Source organism: Scyliorhinus canicula, chromosome 8, assembly GCF_902713615.1.
Source record: "Scyliorhinus canicula chromosome 8, sScyCan1.1, whole genome shotgun sequence".
In the NCBI taxonomy this organism is placed as follows: Eukaryota; Metazoa; Chordata; class Chondrichthyes; order Carcharhiniformes; family Scyliorhinidae; genus Scyliorhinus; species Scyliorhinus canicula.
The window spans coordinates 115575999-115598175 of record NC_052153.1 but is presented as its reverse complement, the minus strand read 5'-3'; the positions used below and the strand labels follow the sequence as shown (position 1 = coordinate 115598175).

The 22177-nt window shown below is 44.6% G+C and overlaps 1 protein-coding gene across 2 annotated transcripts in view; it reads left to right on the top strand.

The window, feature by feature from the left end:
- wdr36 (WD repeat domain 36) overlaps positions 1-10553 on the top strand; it is a 183264-nt gene extending 172711 nt beyond the window's left edge. For both annotated transcript variants that reach the window (XM_038805121.1, XM_038805120.1), the window contains exons 18-23: positions 3944-4041; positions 4312-4457; positions 4915-5034; positions 5869-5950; positions 6691-6878; positions 9989-10553. In XM_038805121.1, the coding sequence (XP_038661049.1) occupies positions 3944-4041; positions 4312-4457; positions 4915-5034; positions 5869-5950; positions 6691-6878; positions 9989-10138 (784 nt within the window). In that variant the 3' untranslated portion in view covers positions 10139-10553. The remainder of the gene's footprint in view (positions 1-3943; positions 4042-4311; positions 4458-4914; positions 5035-5868; positions 5951-6690; positions 6879-9988) is intronic.
- The last annotated feature ends 11624 nt before the right edge of the window (positions 10554-22177 follow it).

Here is a 22177-nt window from a genome sequence, read left to right as displayed (position 1 = left end):
TCGTTAGCGGTCATTGAAAATGAAAAATGAATGTTGTGCTTTCTGAGCAAAGGAGTGGCGCTGATCAGTCAGTGACTGTACCGGTTGCTTGATTGGAGTTCTATTGCCCTGGGAAAATGTGGCCAGTGAAATGTAAATGATCGGAGATTTCGGTCAGATCTGGTTACCTGTGTTTTAGATACACATAGGCTGTATATCTGTCTGAGTCCTGAATTGACCATAATTCCCATGGTCCTTGGAAGGTGGCCATCTTAGATGGCTACATGCGTCTACAGCCGTGCTGATTGGGGGGGGGGGGGGGGGGGGGGGGGGCACCGAGGGGGGCCTTATGGGCGGCTGGGAGGCAAATCGGGCCAGTCTGATGCACGGGCGCGCGGCCGATGAGGGTGGCCTACGTTTCAGAGCTGCCTCCTTAGTCCGAGTCCACCATGGCGCGACCGCTGGAGGTTGCCGCCATGCGCAAGCGCTGACTCGAAACCGGAAGCTGCGTGACTTACACCAGGCCCTGCAAGTGAGTGAATTGGTTAATTTTTTTTGAGGAAACTCCAGAGTGCAATGGCAGCATTTTTATGCCGCTGTGGGGACATAGCTCCATTTTGGGAGAATCCAGCCGTGGTTTTAAGAGAACGGGTAGAAATACAAAGAAGTTTACAACGGGTATTTCAGAGCATAGAACTGAGGCAGTTAACAACATGGCTAACAATGGTGGGGAGATTAATATCAAACATACAAAATAACATATGAGTTAGGAGCTGGGGTAAGCTTTTTGACTCTTGAGCCTTTTCCACCATTCAATAAGGGCATGACTGTGGCCTCAACTCCATATCCTGACTACCTACGATAACGTTTGACTCCCTTATTAATCAAGGATCTATCTCCCAGCCTTAAATATTCAGTGACCTGCCTCCATCACTCTCAGGGAAGGACGTTCCAAAAATGCACAACCCTCAGAAAATGTATTTTAAACTGTGTCGCCTATTTCTAGTCTTTCCCACAAGGGGAAACATCCTGTCAGCGCCCTCTCATTCGCATTGTTTTCTAATTCATTTTATGGGATGTGGGCATCACTAAACCCTTGAGAAGGTGGTGGTGGTTTGCCTTCTTGAACCGCTGCAGTCTCTGTGATGCAGGTACACTCACAGTGCTGTTATGGAGGGAATCCAGAATTCTGGCTCAGCGATAGTGAAGGAACAGCATATATATTTCCAAGTCAGGATGGTGAGTGATTTGCAGGGGAACTTCCAGTTGATGGTGTTCTTCCATGGTAATAGTTGTGTATTGGAAGGTGCTGTCTCTCGAGACTTGATGACTGCCTACGGTGCATTTTGTAGATGGTACACCCTGATGCCACCATTCATTGGTGGTGGAGGGATGATTAAATGTTTATGGAAAGGGTACCGATCAAGCTTTTATCCTGGATGGTGTCTTGCTGTTTGAGTGTTGTTGGAGCTGCATTCATCCAGGCATTGCTGACATGTGTGCCATGTCGATGGTGGATAGGCTTTTGGGAGTTACAAGTGAGCTACCCACTGCATGTCCAGTATGATTTCTGGTCTTTTTCTAATAAGGTCACTTCTGAACCATCTAAACTCCAATGGATAACCCAACCTTTCACTCCATACTCCCAGAACGCCTAGATCCACTGCAATTTGCATACCGCCGCAACCGGTCTACAGCAGACGCCATCTCCCTGGCTCTACTCTCATCCCTAGAGCAGCTCAACAAAAAGGACTCCTATATCAGACTCCTATTTATTGACTACAGCTCCGCTTTCAACACCATAATCCCAGCTAAGCTCATATTAAAGCTCCAAAGCCTAGGACTTGGCTCCTCACTCTGCAACTGGATCCTCGACTTTCTGACTTACAGACCCCAATCAGTAAGAATAAACAACACATCCTCCACAATAGTCCTCAATACTGGGGCCCTGCAAGACTGCGTACTTAGCCCCCTACTATACTCCCTGTACGTAGCAAAATTTGGTTCCATCTACAAGTTTGCTGACGATACGACCATAGTGGGATGAGTCAGAATACAGGAGGGAGATTGAGAACCTAGTGGAGTGGTGCAGCGACAACAATCTCTCCCTCAATGCCAGCAAAACTAAAGAGCTGATCATTGACTTCAGGAAGCAAAGTACTGCACATATCCCTGTCAGCATCAACGGGGCCGAGGTGGAGATGGTTAGCAGTTTCAACTTCCTAGGGGTACACATCTCCCAAAATCTGTCCTGGTCCACCCATGTCAACGCTACCACCAAGAAAGCAAAACAGTGCCTATACTTCCTCAGGAAACTAAGGAAATTCAGAATGTCCACAATGGAGCACTTCATGACCAACTTCATTGCGACTGAAGTCTGGGCCACTGGACGGAAGTCATTGAGGCACGTTGCCTGGTTCTTCTTTGGCACCGGTATGATGGTGGTCTTCTTGAAGCAGGTGAGGACCTTGGAGCGGAGTAGGGATAGGTTAAAGCTGTCCGCGAACTCATCTGCTAGCTGGTCTGCGCAGGCCCTGAGTGCACGACCAGGAATCCCGTCTGGACCTACCGCCTTCCGAGGGTTCACTTTCAGGAACGCCGATCTGACTTTGGAACCTATGATGGTGGGTATGGGTGTGCTATGGGCTGCTGGGGCACAGCGGATCATTGGTTTCCTGCTCGAACTGAACATAGAATGCATTGAGTTCATCGGGGGGGGGTTGCACTGCTGTTGGACATGCTGCTCGGCTTTGCTTTGTAGCCCACTATGTTGTTTAGGCCTTGCCACAACTGCTGAGAGTCTGTAACGCTAGTGATATTCTCTCTTGGCATCTCGGGTGGCTTCCGGAGGTCGTACCTGGATTTCTTGTATAGGTCAGGATCACCTGACTTAAACGCTTGCGACCTATCCTTCAGTAGGGAGTCAAATCTCGCGATTGAGCCATGGTTTCCAGTTGGGGAACGTACGTACTGCTTTCTTAGGCGTGCAGTTGTCCACACATTTACTGATGAAGTCTGTGACAGTGGTGGCATACTGATATTTGAAATCTTTTCCAATCAGTGTGATGTTTGGTTTGAGTTTTCCATCGCTGAGTTCTTAAATATTGACCAGTCCACTGACTCTTAGCAATCACGTAGGAGCTCACCTGTTTCCTCGGACCAGCACTGCACGACCTTCTTAGCTGGATTTTCCCGCTTGGGTTTCTGCTTGTAAGCCGGAAGAAGGAACACTGTCTTATGGTCTGATTTCCCAAAGTGCAGTCAGGGGATGGAACGGTAGGCGCCCTTGATTTTTGAGTAGGAGTGGTCAAGAGTGTTGTCGCCCCTGGTGAGACAGGAGATGTGCTGGTGGAATTTTGGCAGTACACTCTTGAGGTTGACCTTGTTGAAGTCCCTAGCCACGATGAACAAGGCCTCATGGTGTTCTGTTGTTTATGCATCATTTCATACTTCTCTGTCTTATGTCATGTGTCTGTTGATTTCAGAATCTGTCTTCCTGACGTCTCCTGCTGTCCCCCTTACACTTTATTACATTTCCAAACTTTGTCCCTTTTGTAAACTTTGAAAATATGTTTGTTTTCTTAGATCTCATGCATAGTTTTCTAAAGTTCTATTAATGTCATGCAAAGCAGGAGGTTATGAGTTTAAGCCCCACTTGTGCTCTTAAATTTGCTGCCATGTTTGTCTGCAAAACAAGAGCGTCTGCTCTTCAAAAGCAGTTCATTTCCTTTTTGACAGGCCCTGAAGATATGAAAGTTCTCTTATTTTAGAAGCTCAACTGCACATGACTATAAGGACCAGTAAGAGTCATAAATCAATGCACTGTCAAAGAATTTGAATTGGAAAAATGTATGTATCCTTTAAAATTGTGTTTGGCTGGTGCTCCCATCCAAATGTACACCAACAGCTATAATAATTGGAACGAACAGCAAATTATAAGTCTTTTTCTTCCTCTTTTGTTTAGGTCCAACAAGACGCTTTATAATATTATTTCCCTTCGGCCACTGCCTGTTGATTATCAACCTTCAATTGTAATGCTTCCTGGAGTGTGCCAACAACAAGGTTTTCATTTTAAAACTGAACTTTCAAGAAATTGCATTTATAAATTTTAGTTTTTCAAGCTTCTTAATTTAATATTGTATACATATCAAGTTGATTATTTTGCTTTCTGAGGTTCTCACTAAGCAGAACATGTATTACTTATGCAAATTTAATGATCACACTTTTTATAATCTGCATGTTTCCTGTTTAGTTCATTCGACCTTTTGGTATTTCTTTTTATTTGGACCATATTTTTAGAAGTTGGGTTTAAAAATATTTGTTTTATTTTAGAGCTGGAGATTTCAGACAATGACGAGGAAATAGAAGACCAAATGATAGAATATGATTCATTGGAACAGCTCGGAGAGCAGTTGGTCACTCTCTCTTTGCTTCCAGAATCACGCTGGAAGAATCTCCTCAACCTTGATGTTATCAAGGTAGCAAATACACTACGGTCTTGTAATCAAAATAGTCTTGAATTAATATTTTTATGATCCTTATGAAACTAACATGTTTTTTTTTTAGAAAGTCAAAATGGTTGTCATTATTTGTTTTCTGTGCACAAAATATTGCTATTTATCCATATTCTAACAGGTTGTTTACTGTATGTGATCTTGTTCACACATGCTTTAAGTGTTGGAAATTGCTTACCACCTACATTTCAATTATATGTTGACTTTATTTTTGAATGATAATCTAATAACTTTATCATAAAACCATGCTTTCACAATCTATATGTTATTTGAGAATTCTGGGATAACTTTAATTGACTAGGATGTCATATGATGGCACCTTTAGTTTGATATATTTTGATAACATTTGTTTATCATAAAATCTCGCTTTGTACATCTCTTGTGTTCTGATCATTAATCTGTTTTGTTGGCTGATCTACAGAAAAGGAATAAACCCAAGGAACCACCTAAAGTGCCCAAATCTGTTCCTTTCTTCATTCCAACTGTTCCTGGCCTCGTGCCTCATTTTGCTGCTGTAGAACAACAAACTGCTGAGGACCAGGTAGGGGGAAAACCAACAGTGCCTGATTTCTGCCATTATTCATACCAGGCCACATAAATTTGTTTGAAAGGTTTTGACGTGTATGCTGTTTTGTCTTTTTACGTTTTCATGGTTTGAAAATGTTATAGAGGTGGGAGAGGTGCCAGGTGTAAAATTATTAAGTGGCGCTTAAAAATATACACCCAATTGGTTCTGGCATCATCAAATCTATCTTAATTGCATCATGATAAAACGAAAATGAGATATTTCCTTTAGAATTTGTATTAAAATGTAATTTATTTGAATTAATGATGAGAAAGTCATGGAATGTATTTGATATAATGGAGAATTGTTAAGAATTAATGTAATCTAGATGATGGCTCTCTACGTGGATTCAGCAACTAATAAGCACCAAACCTTTGTGACATGTTTCAAAACAGGAGATGTGTGTTCTAGATCTTGTTTCCAAGACTCAACGGATTTTTTACATTAGAACTAATTGCTGTAATATTGCAAAATCTAAATGTGCAAGACAACACAGTGGCGCAATGGTGAACACTGCTGCCTCACGGCACCAAGGACCCGTGTTCAATCCCGGCCCCGGGTCACTGCTTGTGTGGAGTTTGCACATTCTCCCCGTGCCTGCGTGGATCCCACCCCTATATCCCAAAGATATGCGGGGTAGGTGAATTGGCTATGCTAAATTGCCCCTTAATTTGAAAAAAAGAATTGGGTTCTCTAAATTTATTTTTAGCATTTTTATATATAAATGTGTAGTGCAAAGGATGACCTGAAATCAGAAATAGATGCTGAAATTTTGTTCATTTCCACTGAATGTTATTATTCTATTTTCAGTCGAAAGTGGTAAATCTGGGCATATTGGCGCAGAAAACAGAATTGTATAGGCAGCTCGAAGATGCTCTGAACACCAACAATTGTAAGTAACTTGTGCACTGTTTCTTCTTCACTTAGTGTGCTTGATGTCGCTTTTCTTGATTTAAAAATATTTCTAGTACGTATTCTAAATTTCTGCTAACACTGGCCTATGCAAGCTTGTCCAACCCTTTCTTCATGGGGGGGAGCCACAACTTGGGAAAGGAACAAACAGCCTATTGATTGAAGGAGCAGCCAGTTGTAAAATCATAGAATTTACAGTGCAGAAGGAGGCCATTCAGCCCATCGAGTCTGCACCGGCTCTTGGAAAGAGCACCCTACCCAAGGTCAACACCTCCACCCTATCCCCATAACCCAGTAACCCCACCCAACACTAAGGGCAATTTATCATGGCCAATCCACCTAACCTGCACATCTTTGTGACTGTGGGAGGAAACCGGAGCACCCGGAGGAAACCCACGCACACACGGGGAGGATGTGCAGACTCCGCACAGACAGTGACCCAAGCCGGAATCGAACCTGGGACCCTGGAGCTGTGAAGCGATTGTGCTATCCACAATGCTACCGTGCTTGGATTTCAGTTGTTCGTCTTACCAGTAATTTGAATAATGGCTCTGAGGGCCACAATGCTGCCAAAAGATCACCAGTTGGACAAGCCTGGCCTATGTCATGTAAGAATACTAAGTTACTTTTACTCAAGAAGATAAAATCAGCATGAAACCATCAGATTCGTAGAATTATTTTGTAATGTTTTCAAAGGAAATTTTTTCTCGTTCCTTGTAGATAACCACGCTGTTAAACTTTTGAAAGAAATGGGACCATCGAGTATTGACATTGAGTTCAGGGGCTTGGCCCCAGAAGGAGGCGGTTCTTTGGAGGTGATGCTGAGCTTTCTGAAAATGATCAGCTACATGCTTGACAGCAAACGGGATTTTGAGTTGGTTCAGGCTTACCTGGCATTGTACCTAAAGGTAATTGGGGTTTTCCATTGGAAGCAGAAAAGTTATTTTTCATTGTGCATCCTCCACACATTGTAGGAGCATAACCCATAATTTCTTGGAAAGACCCATGCTAAAAATGCACAATGAAAGGTCATAATGATGTTGCCGCTGTTGGTTTGCAGGGCTACTGTACATAAAACTATTCCTGTTAATTTTCCTCCTGAAAAAGTTCTTTGCTTTTCATATTGACAAAAGCTAGCATGAAAGTTTCCAGCTTTAAGGAATAGGTTCAGTTATATAGGTATTGCTTTGTTTTGTATGGGATGCATTTCAGTTGAAGAATGAAAATGACCTATCCCAATAGATCATCTGCAGTGTTCAAAGATTCTCTGTTTTCATTTGACATTGTCAAGTTCCATACATGCCACACAAGTGCCAGGCAATGACCATCTGCTACAAGAGAGGATCTAACCACCGCCCCATGACACTCAATGGCATTACCATCGCTGAATCCCCCACGATCAACATCCTAGGGGTTACCATTGATCAGAAGCTGAACTGGACTAGCCACATTAATATTGTGGCTACGAGGGCAGGTCAAAGACTAGGATTACTACATCAAATAACTCCCCTCCTGACCCCCCCCCCAAAGCCTGCCCACCATCTCCAAGGCACAAATCAGGAGTGTAATGGAATACTCTCCACTTGCCTGGATGAGTGCAGCTCCAACAACACTCAAGAAGTTCGACACCATCCAGGACAAAGGAGCCCGCTTGATTACTCCCCTTTCCACAAACATTCAAACCCTCCACCACTGACAAACAGTGGCAGCCATGTCTACCATCTACAAGATGTACAGCAGTAACTCACCAACGTTCCCTAGACAACACGTTCCAAACCCACGATCACTACCAACTAGAAGGAGAAGAGCAGCTGATACCTGGGAACCCCATCTCTTGGAGATTCCCCTCCAAGTCACTCACCACCCGAACTGCCATCATGAAACCCCCTCCCTAACAGCATAGTGGGTGTACTTACACCTCAAGAACTGCAGATGTTCGAGAAGGCAACTCACCACAACCTTCTGAAGGACAACTCGGGATGGGCAATAAATACTGACAAAAATATTTGTACAAGTTGCGAATTTAACGATTCAAACAATGGGGAATACAACTTACTCGTTGTTAATCCTTTGAATAACAGTGGAACTTAATGTCATGGAAAATATTGCCACCCATGCGCGAGCACAGCAATAATACACGGGCAGTTATGTTTCGGATGCATCACCTCTGTATAAGAATCATTGTAATGAAAAAGCAATGATAAGAACATAATGAGAAATAGGAGGAGAAAAAATTTATTGGGCCTCTTGAGTTTTCTGCATCAATTAGATCTTGGCTGATCTACTTTTGGCCGTTTATAATTCCCCGTTTTCTCTCTCCTTTTTTTGAAAAAGTGGGGTTACATTAGCTACCCTCCAATCCATTGGAACTCTTCCAGAGTATAGAATGTTGGAAAATGATCACCAATGCATCCAGTATTTCTAGGGCTACTTCCTTAAAATTCCTTAGAATTTACAGTGCAGAAGGAGGCATTTGGCCCATCGAGTCTGCATCGGCCCTTGGAAAGAGCACCCTACTTAAGCCCACGCCTCCACCCTATTCCAGTAACCACACCTAACATTTTGGACACTAATAGGCAATTTAGCGTAGCCAGTCCACCTAACCTGTACATCTTTGGAATGTGGAGGAAACTGGAACACCCGCATGAAACCCACACAGACACGGGTAGAAAGTGCAAACTCCACACAGGCAGTCACCCAACGCCGTTAATGAACCCGGGACCCTGGAGCTGTGAGGCAGCAGTGTCGCCCGTAGAGTGCATCAGGCCCTGGCGACCTATCTGGTTTTAATCCCATCAATTTCCCCAATGCAATTTCCTGACTAATAAGGATTTCCTTCAGCTCTTCCTTCATGCTAAACCCTCTGTCCCTTATTATTTCTGGAAGGTTATTTGTGTCCTCCTTAGTGAAGACAGATCTTGATTTGATTTGATTTATTGTCTCATGTACATAAGTAAAGTGAAAAGTATTTTTCTGCGGCTGAGGGAACGTACACAGTACGTACATAGTAGACAAAAAGAATAATCAACAGAGTACATTGACAAATGGTACACCGACAAACCGTGATTGGTTACAATGGGGAACAAGGGGCCAAACAAAGCAAATACATGAGCAAGAGCAGCATAGGACATTGTGAATAGTGTTCTTACAGGGAACAAATCAGTAGGGGGAGTCGTTGAGGAGTCTTGTAGTAGTGGGGAAGGCAGCGAACGGCACTAGGTAACTCGTTCCTTCAAAAAGTTAGTGCGGACAGTTCTGTGATTCTGTGAACTTCAACTTTAGTTACCAATCTATCATGCGAGCCTTTATTAAATACTTTATAGAAATTCATATAAAAAACATCTGCGGTAGCGATCTCTTCAAAAATATTTAATCAGTAATCGGGATTATCAGATAAGATCTACCCATTAGAAGTCCAGGCCGACGGTCTCTGGTCAGCAGAAATATTTTAAGGTGTTCAGTCATCTGAACTTTAATTATAGACTGCTAATTTCTGACAATGGATATTAGGCCAACTAATCTACAATTCCTTGGTTTCCCTTGCTCATCTTTCTTGAATGGAATGGCGGGCAATTATCCAAGCTGAAGGAACAGTTCCTGAATAAACACACTCTGTTAGATTAGAGCTAGGATATTTACAATTTTATCATCTACCTCCTTTAAAACCCTATGATGGAAACCATCTCACCCTCTTAGTTTAGTATTAAAATAAACGGCAATGTTAATGTTTTTCAAATTAAATAAATTAGGACATTTTTGGGGAGGGAAGTGAGGACCTGCCTCATTAGCTGCATCCTGCATATATTACATTTTGTTTGCTTCATTGTTACAATTGTATTTTGCTATAAACCTGATATTCCATTCTTATACTGTAGCTTCTTACATTATTAATAATTATGTGATTACTGAATTAAAATACAGTACAAGTATCATTCATTGTGCTGGGTCAAAATGGCTGTACAGTTTTATAAGTCTGTTGACGTTCTCTTTTCTCTGCCGTCCTCCCCACCCTCTGCAGCTCCATCTCAAGATTATTGCTGTTGAACCAGTGCTATTAGAAGAAATGTCTAAAGTATCAGTGTTGCTGGATGAAACATGGACACATATGCAGACACTTTTCACCCAAAGCATGTGCCTTTTGGGATACATGAAAAGTGCTCTATTGTAGGCTGCAATCTAGTATTGCTTTATGATTCAGTGAGCAGTGTAAATAGATGGAATAACTTAATGCGCCCACACAAGTTATTGTGCTACTTTTTCTATTGCATTATAGACTGAGTGTATGCTTTATCATGGATAGAAATTGCATTTTAGGGCAAATTTCTTTCAAGATTAAGTTTTCTGTTGATTTTAATATCTTAAAAGGAATATCATACTGATAGCACATTTGAGTATGCCTGCAATAGGTTGAATGTAGTTGAGCAAATGACTCCAAACCTCCAAAAGATGTTTTTCTAATATCATGTTCTACTTTATTCATGTTGGCTCTCTGATTTGCCCGTTTACATCGCCATGTAAATAGAAATAGTTTTATTTTACGGTTGTACCAGCTGTATGAAACAAATAAACTATCAGAAAAGACAGTTTGATATCTTGTATTTTACCATTCTGTATCTAAGTGAAATTAATGGTATACACCTGTAGGAGCGGTTTCAAGACCTGTGTATTGAGTTCTTCCACGTGGGGATATTCCCTGTGGCTCAGCTCAGTACAGAGAGAAACAAAAACACCACAACCTGGACAAGATGGCTATTTAATCAAGCTTGTAACGTGTACACAGAGAACAGACTGTATATCAGCCAAGACCTGTTCTACTGAACAAAGAGCCGAGCACAGTAATTATACAGCGTTCAAAAATCAATAGCCCATCCCAGTTGAATGTGATCCAATCCCTGAAGCTGCTTCTTTTAAACTTATCCAATAGAATTGCAAACAGTGTTTAAACTTCACCCAATAGAGTCGCAAGCAGCGCATGATTGATCCTCATCCTGACAGCTGCTTACAATCCCAGCAGGCTGTGCTGACTGTTTGTGAGAAACAGAACAACAGAAAGACAAGATGTCAGAAGTAATGTCCTTTTGGTCAAGTGAGCTATCCTAAATCCCATTTGAGTACTTATTACTGCTATGTCCTAAAAATATAATGTTTAATGGTTAATAATGATTACTCAGTCCTATAATTCATCTCAATCCTTAATAAAACAAATTATGTAAAACTACTCATGCTAACGATTCAGTTTTAAGAGATATCATCGTTGAACCCCCCCACACCCCAAGTCCTTACATTAAAAAGAAGGTACATTTCACTGAATTGGATCATTTTATTTCCTTGCACCATTTTCTGTTTGTATTTGCATCTTTAAATGGCTCTAATATTAAACTTGGTATTTGTTTTTTGTGTATATCACATCTGGTTAGCTGTAATAAAAGGTGATTTCTTACTAATAATTTTTAAATTTAAGATGTTAATTAGAAAGTAACCATAATAAAAAAAACTCTTAAAAATGGAAGCTTCCTGATAAATTATTAAGTGATTGTGAACCTTTAACCCCAACTTCTTAGAAACTTATTCATTTCTATAGTTTCCTTATCTAGCTGCTCTTCAGACCTCCGCATGTGGTTTCCTAACCATTACTCCATAGTATGGCTTTTCTTCTAGCAAAGATGAGAGGAATATTTCCTCATCTAGCCATCTAAACAACTGCTTTTATCAGAGCTGAGAGAGCTGCCTTCTCTCTAGTACAATCAAGTTAGCTAACTAAAACTTTAAAGCTTCCCTACCTTACAAGACCCCAGTTGTTCATGCAGCCACTACCGATTTATTTATTCATCCCTGCTGTAGCCCCCTCTAAGCACAACACAGTTGTAACTTAACCAACCTCCATACATACAATCAGCTTTGTCCATCATGAATTTAACCATTGGTTAACCCTTCCAGCCACAGAAATATTAAATTACACCCAATTAAGGGATTTCCGGTGGCGGCCAGGGAGTGAGTAGTCACACACAGGGCAGCTCTGGCTCGAAGACATTGGTTTGGGTACTTTATATCCATAAGTGGGATATCTCCGACAGGAAAATGGTGCAGAAGCTTTAGAGAGGGAGTCTCTTCCCCCAAGATTGGAATACCAGAGCTGGCAAAAAACAGTCAAAGACCTGGCCAAGGAATTGGAGGGGACCTTTGGTGCACCAACAATTGCGAAAATTGCAGAGGGGGGAAGGATTGACGCCTGTGGGAAAGGCCCAGATGGAACAGTTAATGGCCTTCATCAAAGATTAATTTTGACAGCAGAGGAAGGAGATGCATGGGGACTGGTCGAAGGCCATCGAGAACAGTAGCACCTCCACGAGGGTCGATTAACCAAGTGGAGAAGTGCCTTGAGGCACAAGGGGCGAAGATGCGAGATGGTGATGTCTGACCAGAGCGACCGGATTGTGTCCCTGGAGGCGGAGATGAGAGCGTCCTGGGGGACTTACGCAAGTCGCTGAGGGTGAAAGTGGAGAGCAAGAAAAGAGGTCCAGGAGGCAGGACTTGTGGATTGTGGGGCTGCCAGCAGGTGTGGAATGAACGAACGCCACGAAATATATGTAAAGGATATTGGCCGGGTTCGTGGAGCAGGGAGTGCTAGACAAGGTCCCAGAGATGGGCAAGGCAGAGGCCGCGAGCGGGAGAGCAGGTGACAGGTGGTGATTGTGCAGATGCACAAATTTGTGGAGAAGGAAAAAATCTTGCAATGGGGCAGAGAAAAGCGAGACTGTGAATGGGAGGTGAACTGTGTTCGACTATATCAGGATATTGGTGTGGAGCTGGAAAAGAGGCATGCAGGTTTTAACAGGTCGAAGGCAGTGTTATACCGAAGGCAGATCTGATTTGGGGTGCTGTACCTGGTGAAACTGAGAGTCACATTTGAAGTACTATATTGAAGTAGGAATACTATAAAGAAGTGCCAGAAGTAGCTAATGACTTTTTATGAGGGACCATAAACTGGGAAGAACTGAGAGTGTGAGATGGAGGAGCTTCATCTGTAAAGGCTGGAGGTCATGGTGGTTGTATGTTGCCAGAGGGTGTTTATTTTTTGTTTGTTGATGTCCCCTGTATTTTGGGGAGTTGTAAAACTGTGGGTGGAATTCTCCACTCCCGCGCGGCATCGGGAAGGCCGTCGTGAACTCGGCTGAGTTTCTCGGAGGCCGCTCCTCGCACCCTACTCATCCCCCCCCCCCCCCCCCCCCGGGGCTAGGGGCGGCGTTCCGTAAATCTCGGCCGCCGAGGATGACACGACGGCGGCACCTAAGTGACGTCAGCCACGCATGCGCAGGTTGGCCGGCTCAAACCCGCGCATGCGTGGTTGCCATCTTCCCCTCCACTGACCCGCAAGGCATGGCGGCTTGATCTTGCGCGGCGTCAGAGGGGAAAGAGTGCGTCCCTTGGAGACACCGGCCCGACGATCGGTGGGCACCGATCGTGGGCCAGTCCCCTCCCGAGCACGGCCGTGGTGCTCACTCCCCTCTCCGCCCCCCACAAGCCACAAACGAAGCTTTGGCGCCATGCTCATGACGGCAGCGACCAGGTGTGGTTGCCGCCGGCGTGAGCAGGTCGGGGTCGTCGGGCCACCCGGGCCGGTGAATCGCCGGTCGCCGTGAAAAATGGCGAGCGGCGATTCTCCGAGCGGGGGTGGGACAATCGTGGGGTGTGCCAGGGCGGCGTGTCATGAGTCGCCCGGCCCTCCCGCGATTCTCGCACGCGGCGTGGGGAGTGGAGAATCGCGCCCTGTAACTTTGTACCCCCCCCCCCCGCCATCCAGGGTGTATTTTTGTAGGGGGTGGACTGGTGGATTATGACTAATTTTTTTATCTACAGGTGGGGGGGGAGGGGATTGTTCTGTGTGCAGGTGGGGCCTTTGAGTGGGAGTTGCCACGCTAGCAGGTAATGCTGATTAACCGAGCTGAGGGAGCAGGCCGAGAGAGGTGGCGAGGGAGAGATGAGAGGGGATTGCGACATGGCAGAAGTTAGAAACTTTAGCATGGTCATGGAAGAAGAGATGACCCGATTTACGGTGATATTAGAGGCAGAGCCAGAGGATGTTGATGACGGACAGTAGAGGCGAGTGGAGGCGTAAGCCTCCAGTTAGAATTGTAACGTAGAACGTCCGGGGGTTAAATGGGCCAGTAAAGAGGTCTTCAGTTTTTGCGCACCTGAGAGTTTGATGGCGGAGGTGATCTTCTAACAGGAGATGCACCTCTGAGTGAAGGACCAGGTTCGGTTGAGGAAATGATGGTGGGACAGATATTCCACTCAGGGTTTGACTCAAAGTCGCGAGGCGGTGGCCATTTTGTTGAACAAAAGAATGGGGTTTATGGGTCCATCCGGGGCAAGATATGTGATAGGAAGGGGATGCTGGAGGGGAGTCCTGTGGTGCTAGTTAATGTGTATGAACCGAGTTAGGATGATGTGGGGTTTGTGAGGGGTTTGCTGGGAGAGATTCCGGATCTGGAAACGCACCAATTGATTATGATTGGAGATTTTAATTCCATGATGGAACCGAGGGTGGACAGGTCGGGCCCCAAGCCAATGGGGAGGTCGCGGATGGCTCAGGAGTTGGGAGGGTTTATGGAGTGAATGGGAATGGTCGACCCGTGAAGTTTTAAGAACCTGAGGGGTAAGGAGTACGTGTATGAGGTGTACTGGAAAATTGATTTATTTGTGAGCAATGTGGTGGGGGTGGACTATGCGGCAATTGTATCTTAGTGCCCAATTCATTTTTTCCAATTAAGGGCAAATTTAGCATGGCCAATCCACCTACCCTGCACGTCTTTGGGTTGTGAGGGCGAAACCCACACAAACACGAGGAGAATGTGCAAACTCCACACGGACAGTGACTCAGAGCTGGGATCGAACCTGGGACCTCGGCGCTGTGAGGCAGCAGTGCTAACCACTGCGCCGTCAAGCTGCCCAGAATAGTAATATCTGATCACGTGACACATTGGCTGTAGGTGAGGCCCAGCGAAGAGCAGGTGCAGAGACCGGGGTGGAGACTGAATTTGGGTTTGTTGGACAAGGGGTTCTGTGAAAAGGTGAGGTTGGCGATCGGAGAGTACATGGAAATCAATCAGATCAGGGAGGTGTTGGTAGCCACATTGTGGGAGACGTTGAAGGCGGTGGTCCGAGGGGAGATTATCTCATTCAAGGCACACGAACAGGAGGTGGAGGGAGGAGCATGAACAGCTGCTGGATGAGATAGTTAAGATGGACAGGTGTTATCCTGGGGGCCCCCCTAATGGGTTGCTGGCAGAGAGGACAGGGTTGCAGGACAGTTCGATAGTTGACGACAGGGAAGGCAGCGAGGCAGTTAAGGAAGGCGAAGTGGTTCAATACGAATGGGAGAAGGCGAGCTGCATTCTGGTCCATTAGCTGAGGAGGCAGGCAACGGAGAGGGGGGAGATAAATGAGGTGTTCCAGGAGTATTGTGAGAAGAGTGGATCGGAATGGGATATGGGATGGTTCCTGGACAGATTTGAGTTTCCAAGGTTGGAGGAAGAGAAGAGGCAGGCATTGGAGGAGCCACTGAGGGAGGTGATTGATAGCATTAGAGGAAAAAAAATTACACCCAGTTAAAACCATATCTTATTTCTAAATGTTTACCAATACACAAATAAACCCCTTAAACCTACCATTATTTTCCAAATATAGAGGGTTGGTTAACAGACAGGAAGCAGAAAGGAGGGATAAATGAGGCATTTTTAAATTGGCAGGCTGACTCATGGAGTCAATGCTGGGACGTTAATATTGATGACTGACGAAGAGTTCGTATTGGGTCAATATGTGCTAATGATACAAAGCTAGGTGGAAATACAATTGTGAGGAAGACGCAGGCTGCAAAACGATACAGACCAGTTAATTGAGTCGGTCACAGTTTGGCAGATGGGACTATATTGTAGGAAAGTGAGGTTTCACTGTATTCATGAGTAGAAAAGCAGAATTTTTTTTTAAGACATGGGGCAGGATTTTCAGTTTCTGAGACGGTGTTGACGCCAACGCAGACTTTGTGGACTTTCACAACAGAAAAACTGGCTACTTTAAGGGGCTAGCACCCGGGGAATACCACGTCGGGCCCGCTAATGACATGCAAATGGTGTTTACTGTATGTGCGTTTCGGAACGCATTGTCACCACTGTCGAGGAGATGGAGAATTGTAATTTGGCTCTAATCAGCGCTTGCCACGATTTTTGCATCGGAGCCTATTCTTCGCCCAATCACCTTTCTCGATTTCGGCATCGGCAAATGGAGAATCCACCCATGAAACTTGTAAATGTTGATGTTCAGAGAGATTTGAGTGTACTCATACAGGAATTAAGTTAGTATGCAGGTACTACAAGCAATCAAAAAAGCAAATGGCACATTGACCTTCTTTGCAAATGGATTGGAGCACAAAAATAAGGAAGTCTGGCTAAATTTTGCAAGGCTTCAGTGAGACCAAACCTGGAATACTCAGCAGTTTTGGTCTCAATATTTAAGTAAGAATATAGTTGCATTGGAGGCAGCATAGCGAAGGTTCACTTGAACAAAAAATAAAGAAAAGTACAGCACAGGAACAGGCCCTTCGGCCCGCCAAGCCTGTGCCGACCATGCTGCCCATCTAAACTAAAATCTTCTACACTTCCTGGGTCCGTATCCCTCTATTCCCAACCTATTCATGTATTTGTCAAGATGCCCCTTAAACATCACTATCGTCCCTGCTTCCACCACCTCCTCCGGCAGCGAGTTCCAGGCACTCACTACCCTCTGTGTAAAAAAAAAAATTTACCTCGTACATCTCTAAATCTTGCCCCTTGCACCTTAAACCTATGTCCCCCAGTAATTGACCCCTCTACCCTGGGAAAAAGTCTCTGACTATCCACTCTGTCTATGCCCCTCATAATTTTGTAGACCTCTATCTGGTCGCCCCTCAACCTCCATCGTTCCAGTGAGAACAAACCGAGTTTATTCAACCGCTCCTCATAGCTAATGCCCTCCATACCAGGCAACATCCTGGTAAATCTCTTCTGCACCCTCTCTACAGCCTCCACATCCTTCTGGTAGTGTGGCGACCAGCATTGAACACTGTACTCCAAATGTGGCCGAACTAAGGTTCCATACAGCTGAAACATGACTTGCCAATTTTTATACTCGATGCCCCGGCCAATGAAGGCAAGCATGCCATATGCCTTCTTGACTATCTTCTCGACCTGTGTTGCCCCTTTCAGTGACCTGTGGATCTATACACCTAGATCTCTCTGACTGTCAATACTCTTGAGGGTTCTACCATTCACTGTATATTCCCTACCTGTTAGACCTTCCAAAATGCATTACCTCACATTTGTCCCGATTAAACTCCATCTGCCATCTCACCGCCCAAGTCTCCAAACAATCTAAATCCTGCTGTGTCCTCTGGCAGTTCTCATGGCTATCTGCAATTCTACCAACCTTTGTGTCGTCCGCAAACTTACTAATCAGACCAGTTACATTTATATATGCTACGAGAGATCACCTGAAGACTGAGGATCCAAACATTTCTGTCAAGGCCTCAGCAATTTCCTCTCTTGCCTCCTTCAGTATTCTGGGGTAGATCCCATTAGGCCCTGGGGACTTATCCACCTTAGTATTTTTCAAGATGCCCAACACCTTGTCTTTTTGGCTCTCAATGTGACCCAGGCTATCTACGCACCCTTCTCCAGACTCAACATCCACCAATTCCTTCTCTTTGGTGAATACTGATGCAAAGTATTCATTTAGTACCTCACTTATTTCCTCTGGCTCCACACATAGATTCCCTCCCCTGACCTTCAGTGGGCCAACCCTTTCCCTGGCTACCCCCTTGTTTTTTATGGACATGTAAAAAGCCTTGGGATTTTCCTTATTTGAAAGCCTCCCACATGTCAGATGTTGATTTATCCTCAAACATCCGCCCCCAATCTAGGTTCTTCAGTTTCCGCCTAATATTGTTATAATTAGCCTTCCCTCAATTTAGCACATTCACCCTGGGACCACTCTTATCCTTGTCCCCCAGCATTTTAAAACTTACTGAATTGTGGTCACTGTTCCCAAAATGCTCCCATACTGAAACTTCTACCACCTGGCCGGGCTCATTCCCCAATACCAGGTCCAGTACAACTTCCCTAGTTGGACTATCTACATATTGTTTTAAGAAGCCCTCCTGGATGCTCCTTATAAACTCTGCCCCGTCCAAGCCCCTCGCACTAAGTGAGTCCCAGTCAATATTGGTGAAGTTAAAGTATCCCATCACAACAACCCTGTTGCTTTTACTCCTTTCCAAAATCTGTCTCCCTATCTACTCCTCTATCTCCTGCTGGCTGTTGGGAGGCCTGTAGTAAACCCCCAACATTGTGACTGCACCCTCCTTATTCCTGATCTCTACCCATATAGCCTCCCTGTCCTCTGAGGTGTTCTCCCACGGTACAGCTGTGATATTCTCCCTAACCAGTAGCGCAACTCCTCCACCCCTTTTACATCGCCCTCTATCCTGCCTGAAACATCTCAATCCTGGAACGTTTAGCTGCCAATCCTGTCCTTCCCTCAACCAGGTCTCTCTCATGGCAACAACGTCATAGTTCCAAGTAATAATCCAAGCTCTAAGTTCATCTGCCTTACCTATTATACTTCTTGCATGAAAACATATGCACTTCAGGCCACCAGTCACACTGTTTTCAGCAACATCTCCCTGTCTGCTCTTCCTCAGCCATAGTGGCCCTATTTCCTAATTCTCCCTCAATTTTTTCACCTTCTGACCTATTGCTCTGGTATCCATCCCCCGCCATACTAATTTAAACCCTCCGGTTGACACTAGAAAACCTCGCAGGCAGGATATTTATGCCTCTCCAGTTTAGATGCAACCCGTCCTTCTTATACAGGTCACACCTGCCCCGGAAGAGGTCCCAATGGTCCAGATAACTGAAACCCTCCCTCCTACACCAGCTGTTTAGCCATGTGTTTAGCTGCTCTATCTTCCTATTTCTAGCCTCACTGGCACGTGACACAGGGTGTAATCCCGAGATTACAACCCTTGTGGTCCTGTCTTTTAACTTTCTGCCTCGCTCCCTGAACTCCTGCTGCAGGACCTCATCCCCCTTCCTGCCTATGTTGTTAGTACCAATATGTACCACAACCTCTGCCAGTTTACCCTCCCACTTCAGGATGCCCACTACCCGTTCTGAGACATCCTGGACCCTGGCACCAGAGATTGTTTGCTCTAGATTCTCTGGCATTTGGAAGAATGAAACATGCAAGTCTCTGAAGGGGCTTGACAGAGTAGATACTGAACATTGTGAGTCCGGTATCCACACCCTGCGTGGCCCGCAATTTGCCAGCTGGGGCGTGGGGGGAGAGGGGTCTTCCGGTCCAGATGCTGTCAACGGGATTTCCCGTTGAATCCATCCCACTGCCAGGAAACCTATGGCAGGGGTTTTCTCTGGGTGGGAACAGAAGATCCCACTGGCAAGAATGGCCGGAAAATCTCTCTCTCTCTCTCTCTCTCTCTCCCCCCCCCCCCCCCCCCCCCCCCCCCCCCCACCACCCCCACCCCTAATTGTCTCCTTTTTTTGAGATTCAAGAACCCTTTGTTCGAGAATCAAGAACAAGAGGACTGTTTCAGGGAAAGGGGTAACTCATTTAGGGCTGAGATGGAAATTTTCTTCACTGAAAGGGTTGTGAACCTTTGGAATTCTCTGCCTAGAGGGTAGTAGATACTCCAATGTTGACTATATTTAAGGCTGAGATAGACAAATGTTCGGTTTCTCAGAAAACCCCAAAAAAAAGGGAGCAGCGGAAATGTGGAGTTCAATCCCATGATTCTATTGAATGGTCCAAAATGCCATAAGGTCCATTTCTTGTGTGTTCTTGTCGGCAGCACAGTAGCACGGTGGCTTCACAGCCCCAGGGTCACAGGTTCCATTCCCGGCTTGTGTCACTGCGTGTACAGAGTTTGTATGTTTTCGCCGTTTCTGCGTGGGTTTCCTCCAGGTGCTCCAGTTTTCTCCCACAAGTCCCAAAAGAGTCACTTCATTGCAGTGTTAATGTAAGTCTACTTGTGACAAGAATAAAGATTATCATTATAAAATGGTACCTTCAAACATTGTAATATACGTCTTTTGCAAAACTGGAGGAAAAACCTTTGCAATTGTATTTTGTGTTTTTGGTCTTGTTCTTTCAGTATTTTTCCAAATAAATGCAATCAGTAGAAATGTTGAGAAATGCTAAATTGGTGTTTGAATAACAGCCAAGACTTTATTCATCTGTATCAATTTCAAAAATGTTTCAAAAGATTAATCTTATTTTTGTTTTGGTCAGAATTTTAGTTTATCTTGTCTCAATTTAAATTTTTTATCTTGTTTTAGCTTTAATCTTCATGAAAATTTTTGTTGTTTATTCATTCAAAGAAGATATTAACAATGTATATATTCCACTTAAGTGAAATAAATTTATGTTCAACTGTTTGTACAGCAACAAAGCAAGAAAGCATAGAGCATTTTAAGACTTCAGGACATCGTAAAGTGTGTTAGAGCCAATTAAATAACCTTGAGGAGTTGTCACTGTTATGTAGACGAACACAGCAGCAGTATTACATATGACAATGTTCCACAAACAGCAATGAGATCATTTTGTTTAGTGATGTTGGTTGAGGACTAAAGTTTGGTCAGGACATTACGACAATTCACTTGATTGTCTTCCAAATAGTGCCGTGAGTTATTTTGCTTCCACTGCTACCCAAGATAAAAGCATAAATACTCTGGTCAGAATGTCTCTCCCTCTGAAACTTCCTTCCACAAGAGCCAGCATCTGAAGCATGTAATATAATCAATCCAAATCTCTAAGGTTACAGATAGAGAACCATCACCATTATGACGTCAATCAAAAGAATGTTGTGGTAATAAGATGCATCAATTAGCATTTCAAACCAATGATAACTAGTACCACTACCTCTGATTATTTCACGGTCAAAGTCATCTTTCCCTTCAGAGTGATTTTTTTTCCCAAGCTAATCTAGTTTGGTAAAACAAGTAATTTCTTTGTTCACTCCAATCCATGTGTGTGCATGAATGCAAATTCAAACAGCGCTACCTGGGAACGCTGATTATCCAATCGGAGTGTTCTACCAATGTCCATTCAGGGCACTAAAGGCAAACCAATCAGGCCAGTGAAGTTTTCAAATGCCAGAGCTTTTTGAGAATTAAACATTTGTGGCCACTTCATTGTGCAGAATGTCTTTGGTTATACAACTGTCATCCATCCGATGGCTGAGCCAACACATCACAGAATAATACAGTACAGAAGAGGCCTTCGGCCCATCAAGTCTGCACTGATGCATGCAAAACCCCTGACCTGCCTACATAATCCATTTGCCAGCACTTGGCCCATAGCCTTGAATTGTGTGACAACTGTTCACTTAGGTTCTTTTTAAAGAATATGAGGCACCCACCTCTACCACCCTTTCAGGCAGTGCATTCCAGACCATCCCCACATCCCTATCCTCTGGATAAAATCCCCCCCCCCCCCCAGCCACCCAACCTCCTGCCCCAGACTTTGAGCTTGTGTCCTCTTCAACTAAGGGGAACAGTTGCTCCCTATCCTCCCTGTCCATGCCCCTCATGATCTTGTCCACCTTGATTAGGTGACCCCTCAATCTTCTTTGTTCCAGTGAAAATTACCCAAGCCTATCCAACCATAACATAAATTTTCAATCCCAGGCAACATCCTGGGGTGCCACGATGGCACAGTGGTCGATACTGCTGCCTCACGGTGCCAGGCATCCGCGTTCGAATCCGACTTCAGGCTTCTGACTGGGTGGTGGAGTTTGCACATTCTTCCCGTGTCTGCGTGGGTTTCTTCTTGGTGTTCCCATTTCCTCCCACAGTCCAAAGGTGTGCAGGTTAAGTGCATTGCCCGTGATAAATTGCCCTTAGTGTCCAGAAGGTTAGGTTGGGTTATGGGGATAGGATGGGGAGTTGGGCTTAGGTAGGGTGCAGACCCGACGGGCAGAATGGCCTCCCACTGCACTGTGGGGATTCTATGATCCTGGTGAAGTGCCTCTGCACCTCCTCCAGTGCAATCGCATCCTTCCTATAATGTGGCGACCAGAATTGCACACAGTACTCCAGCTGTGGCCTCACCAAAATTCTATACAACTTAAACATGGCCTCCCTGCTTTTGTAATCTA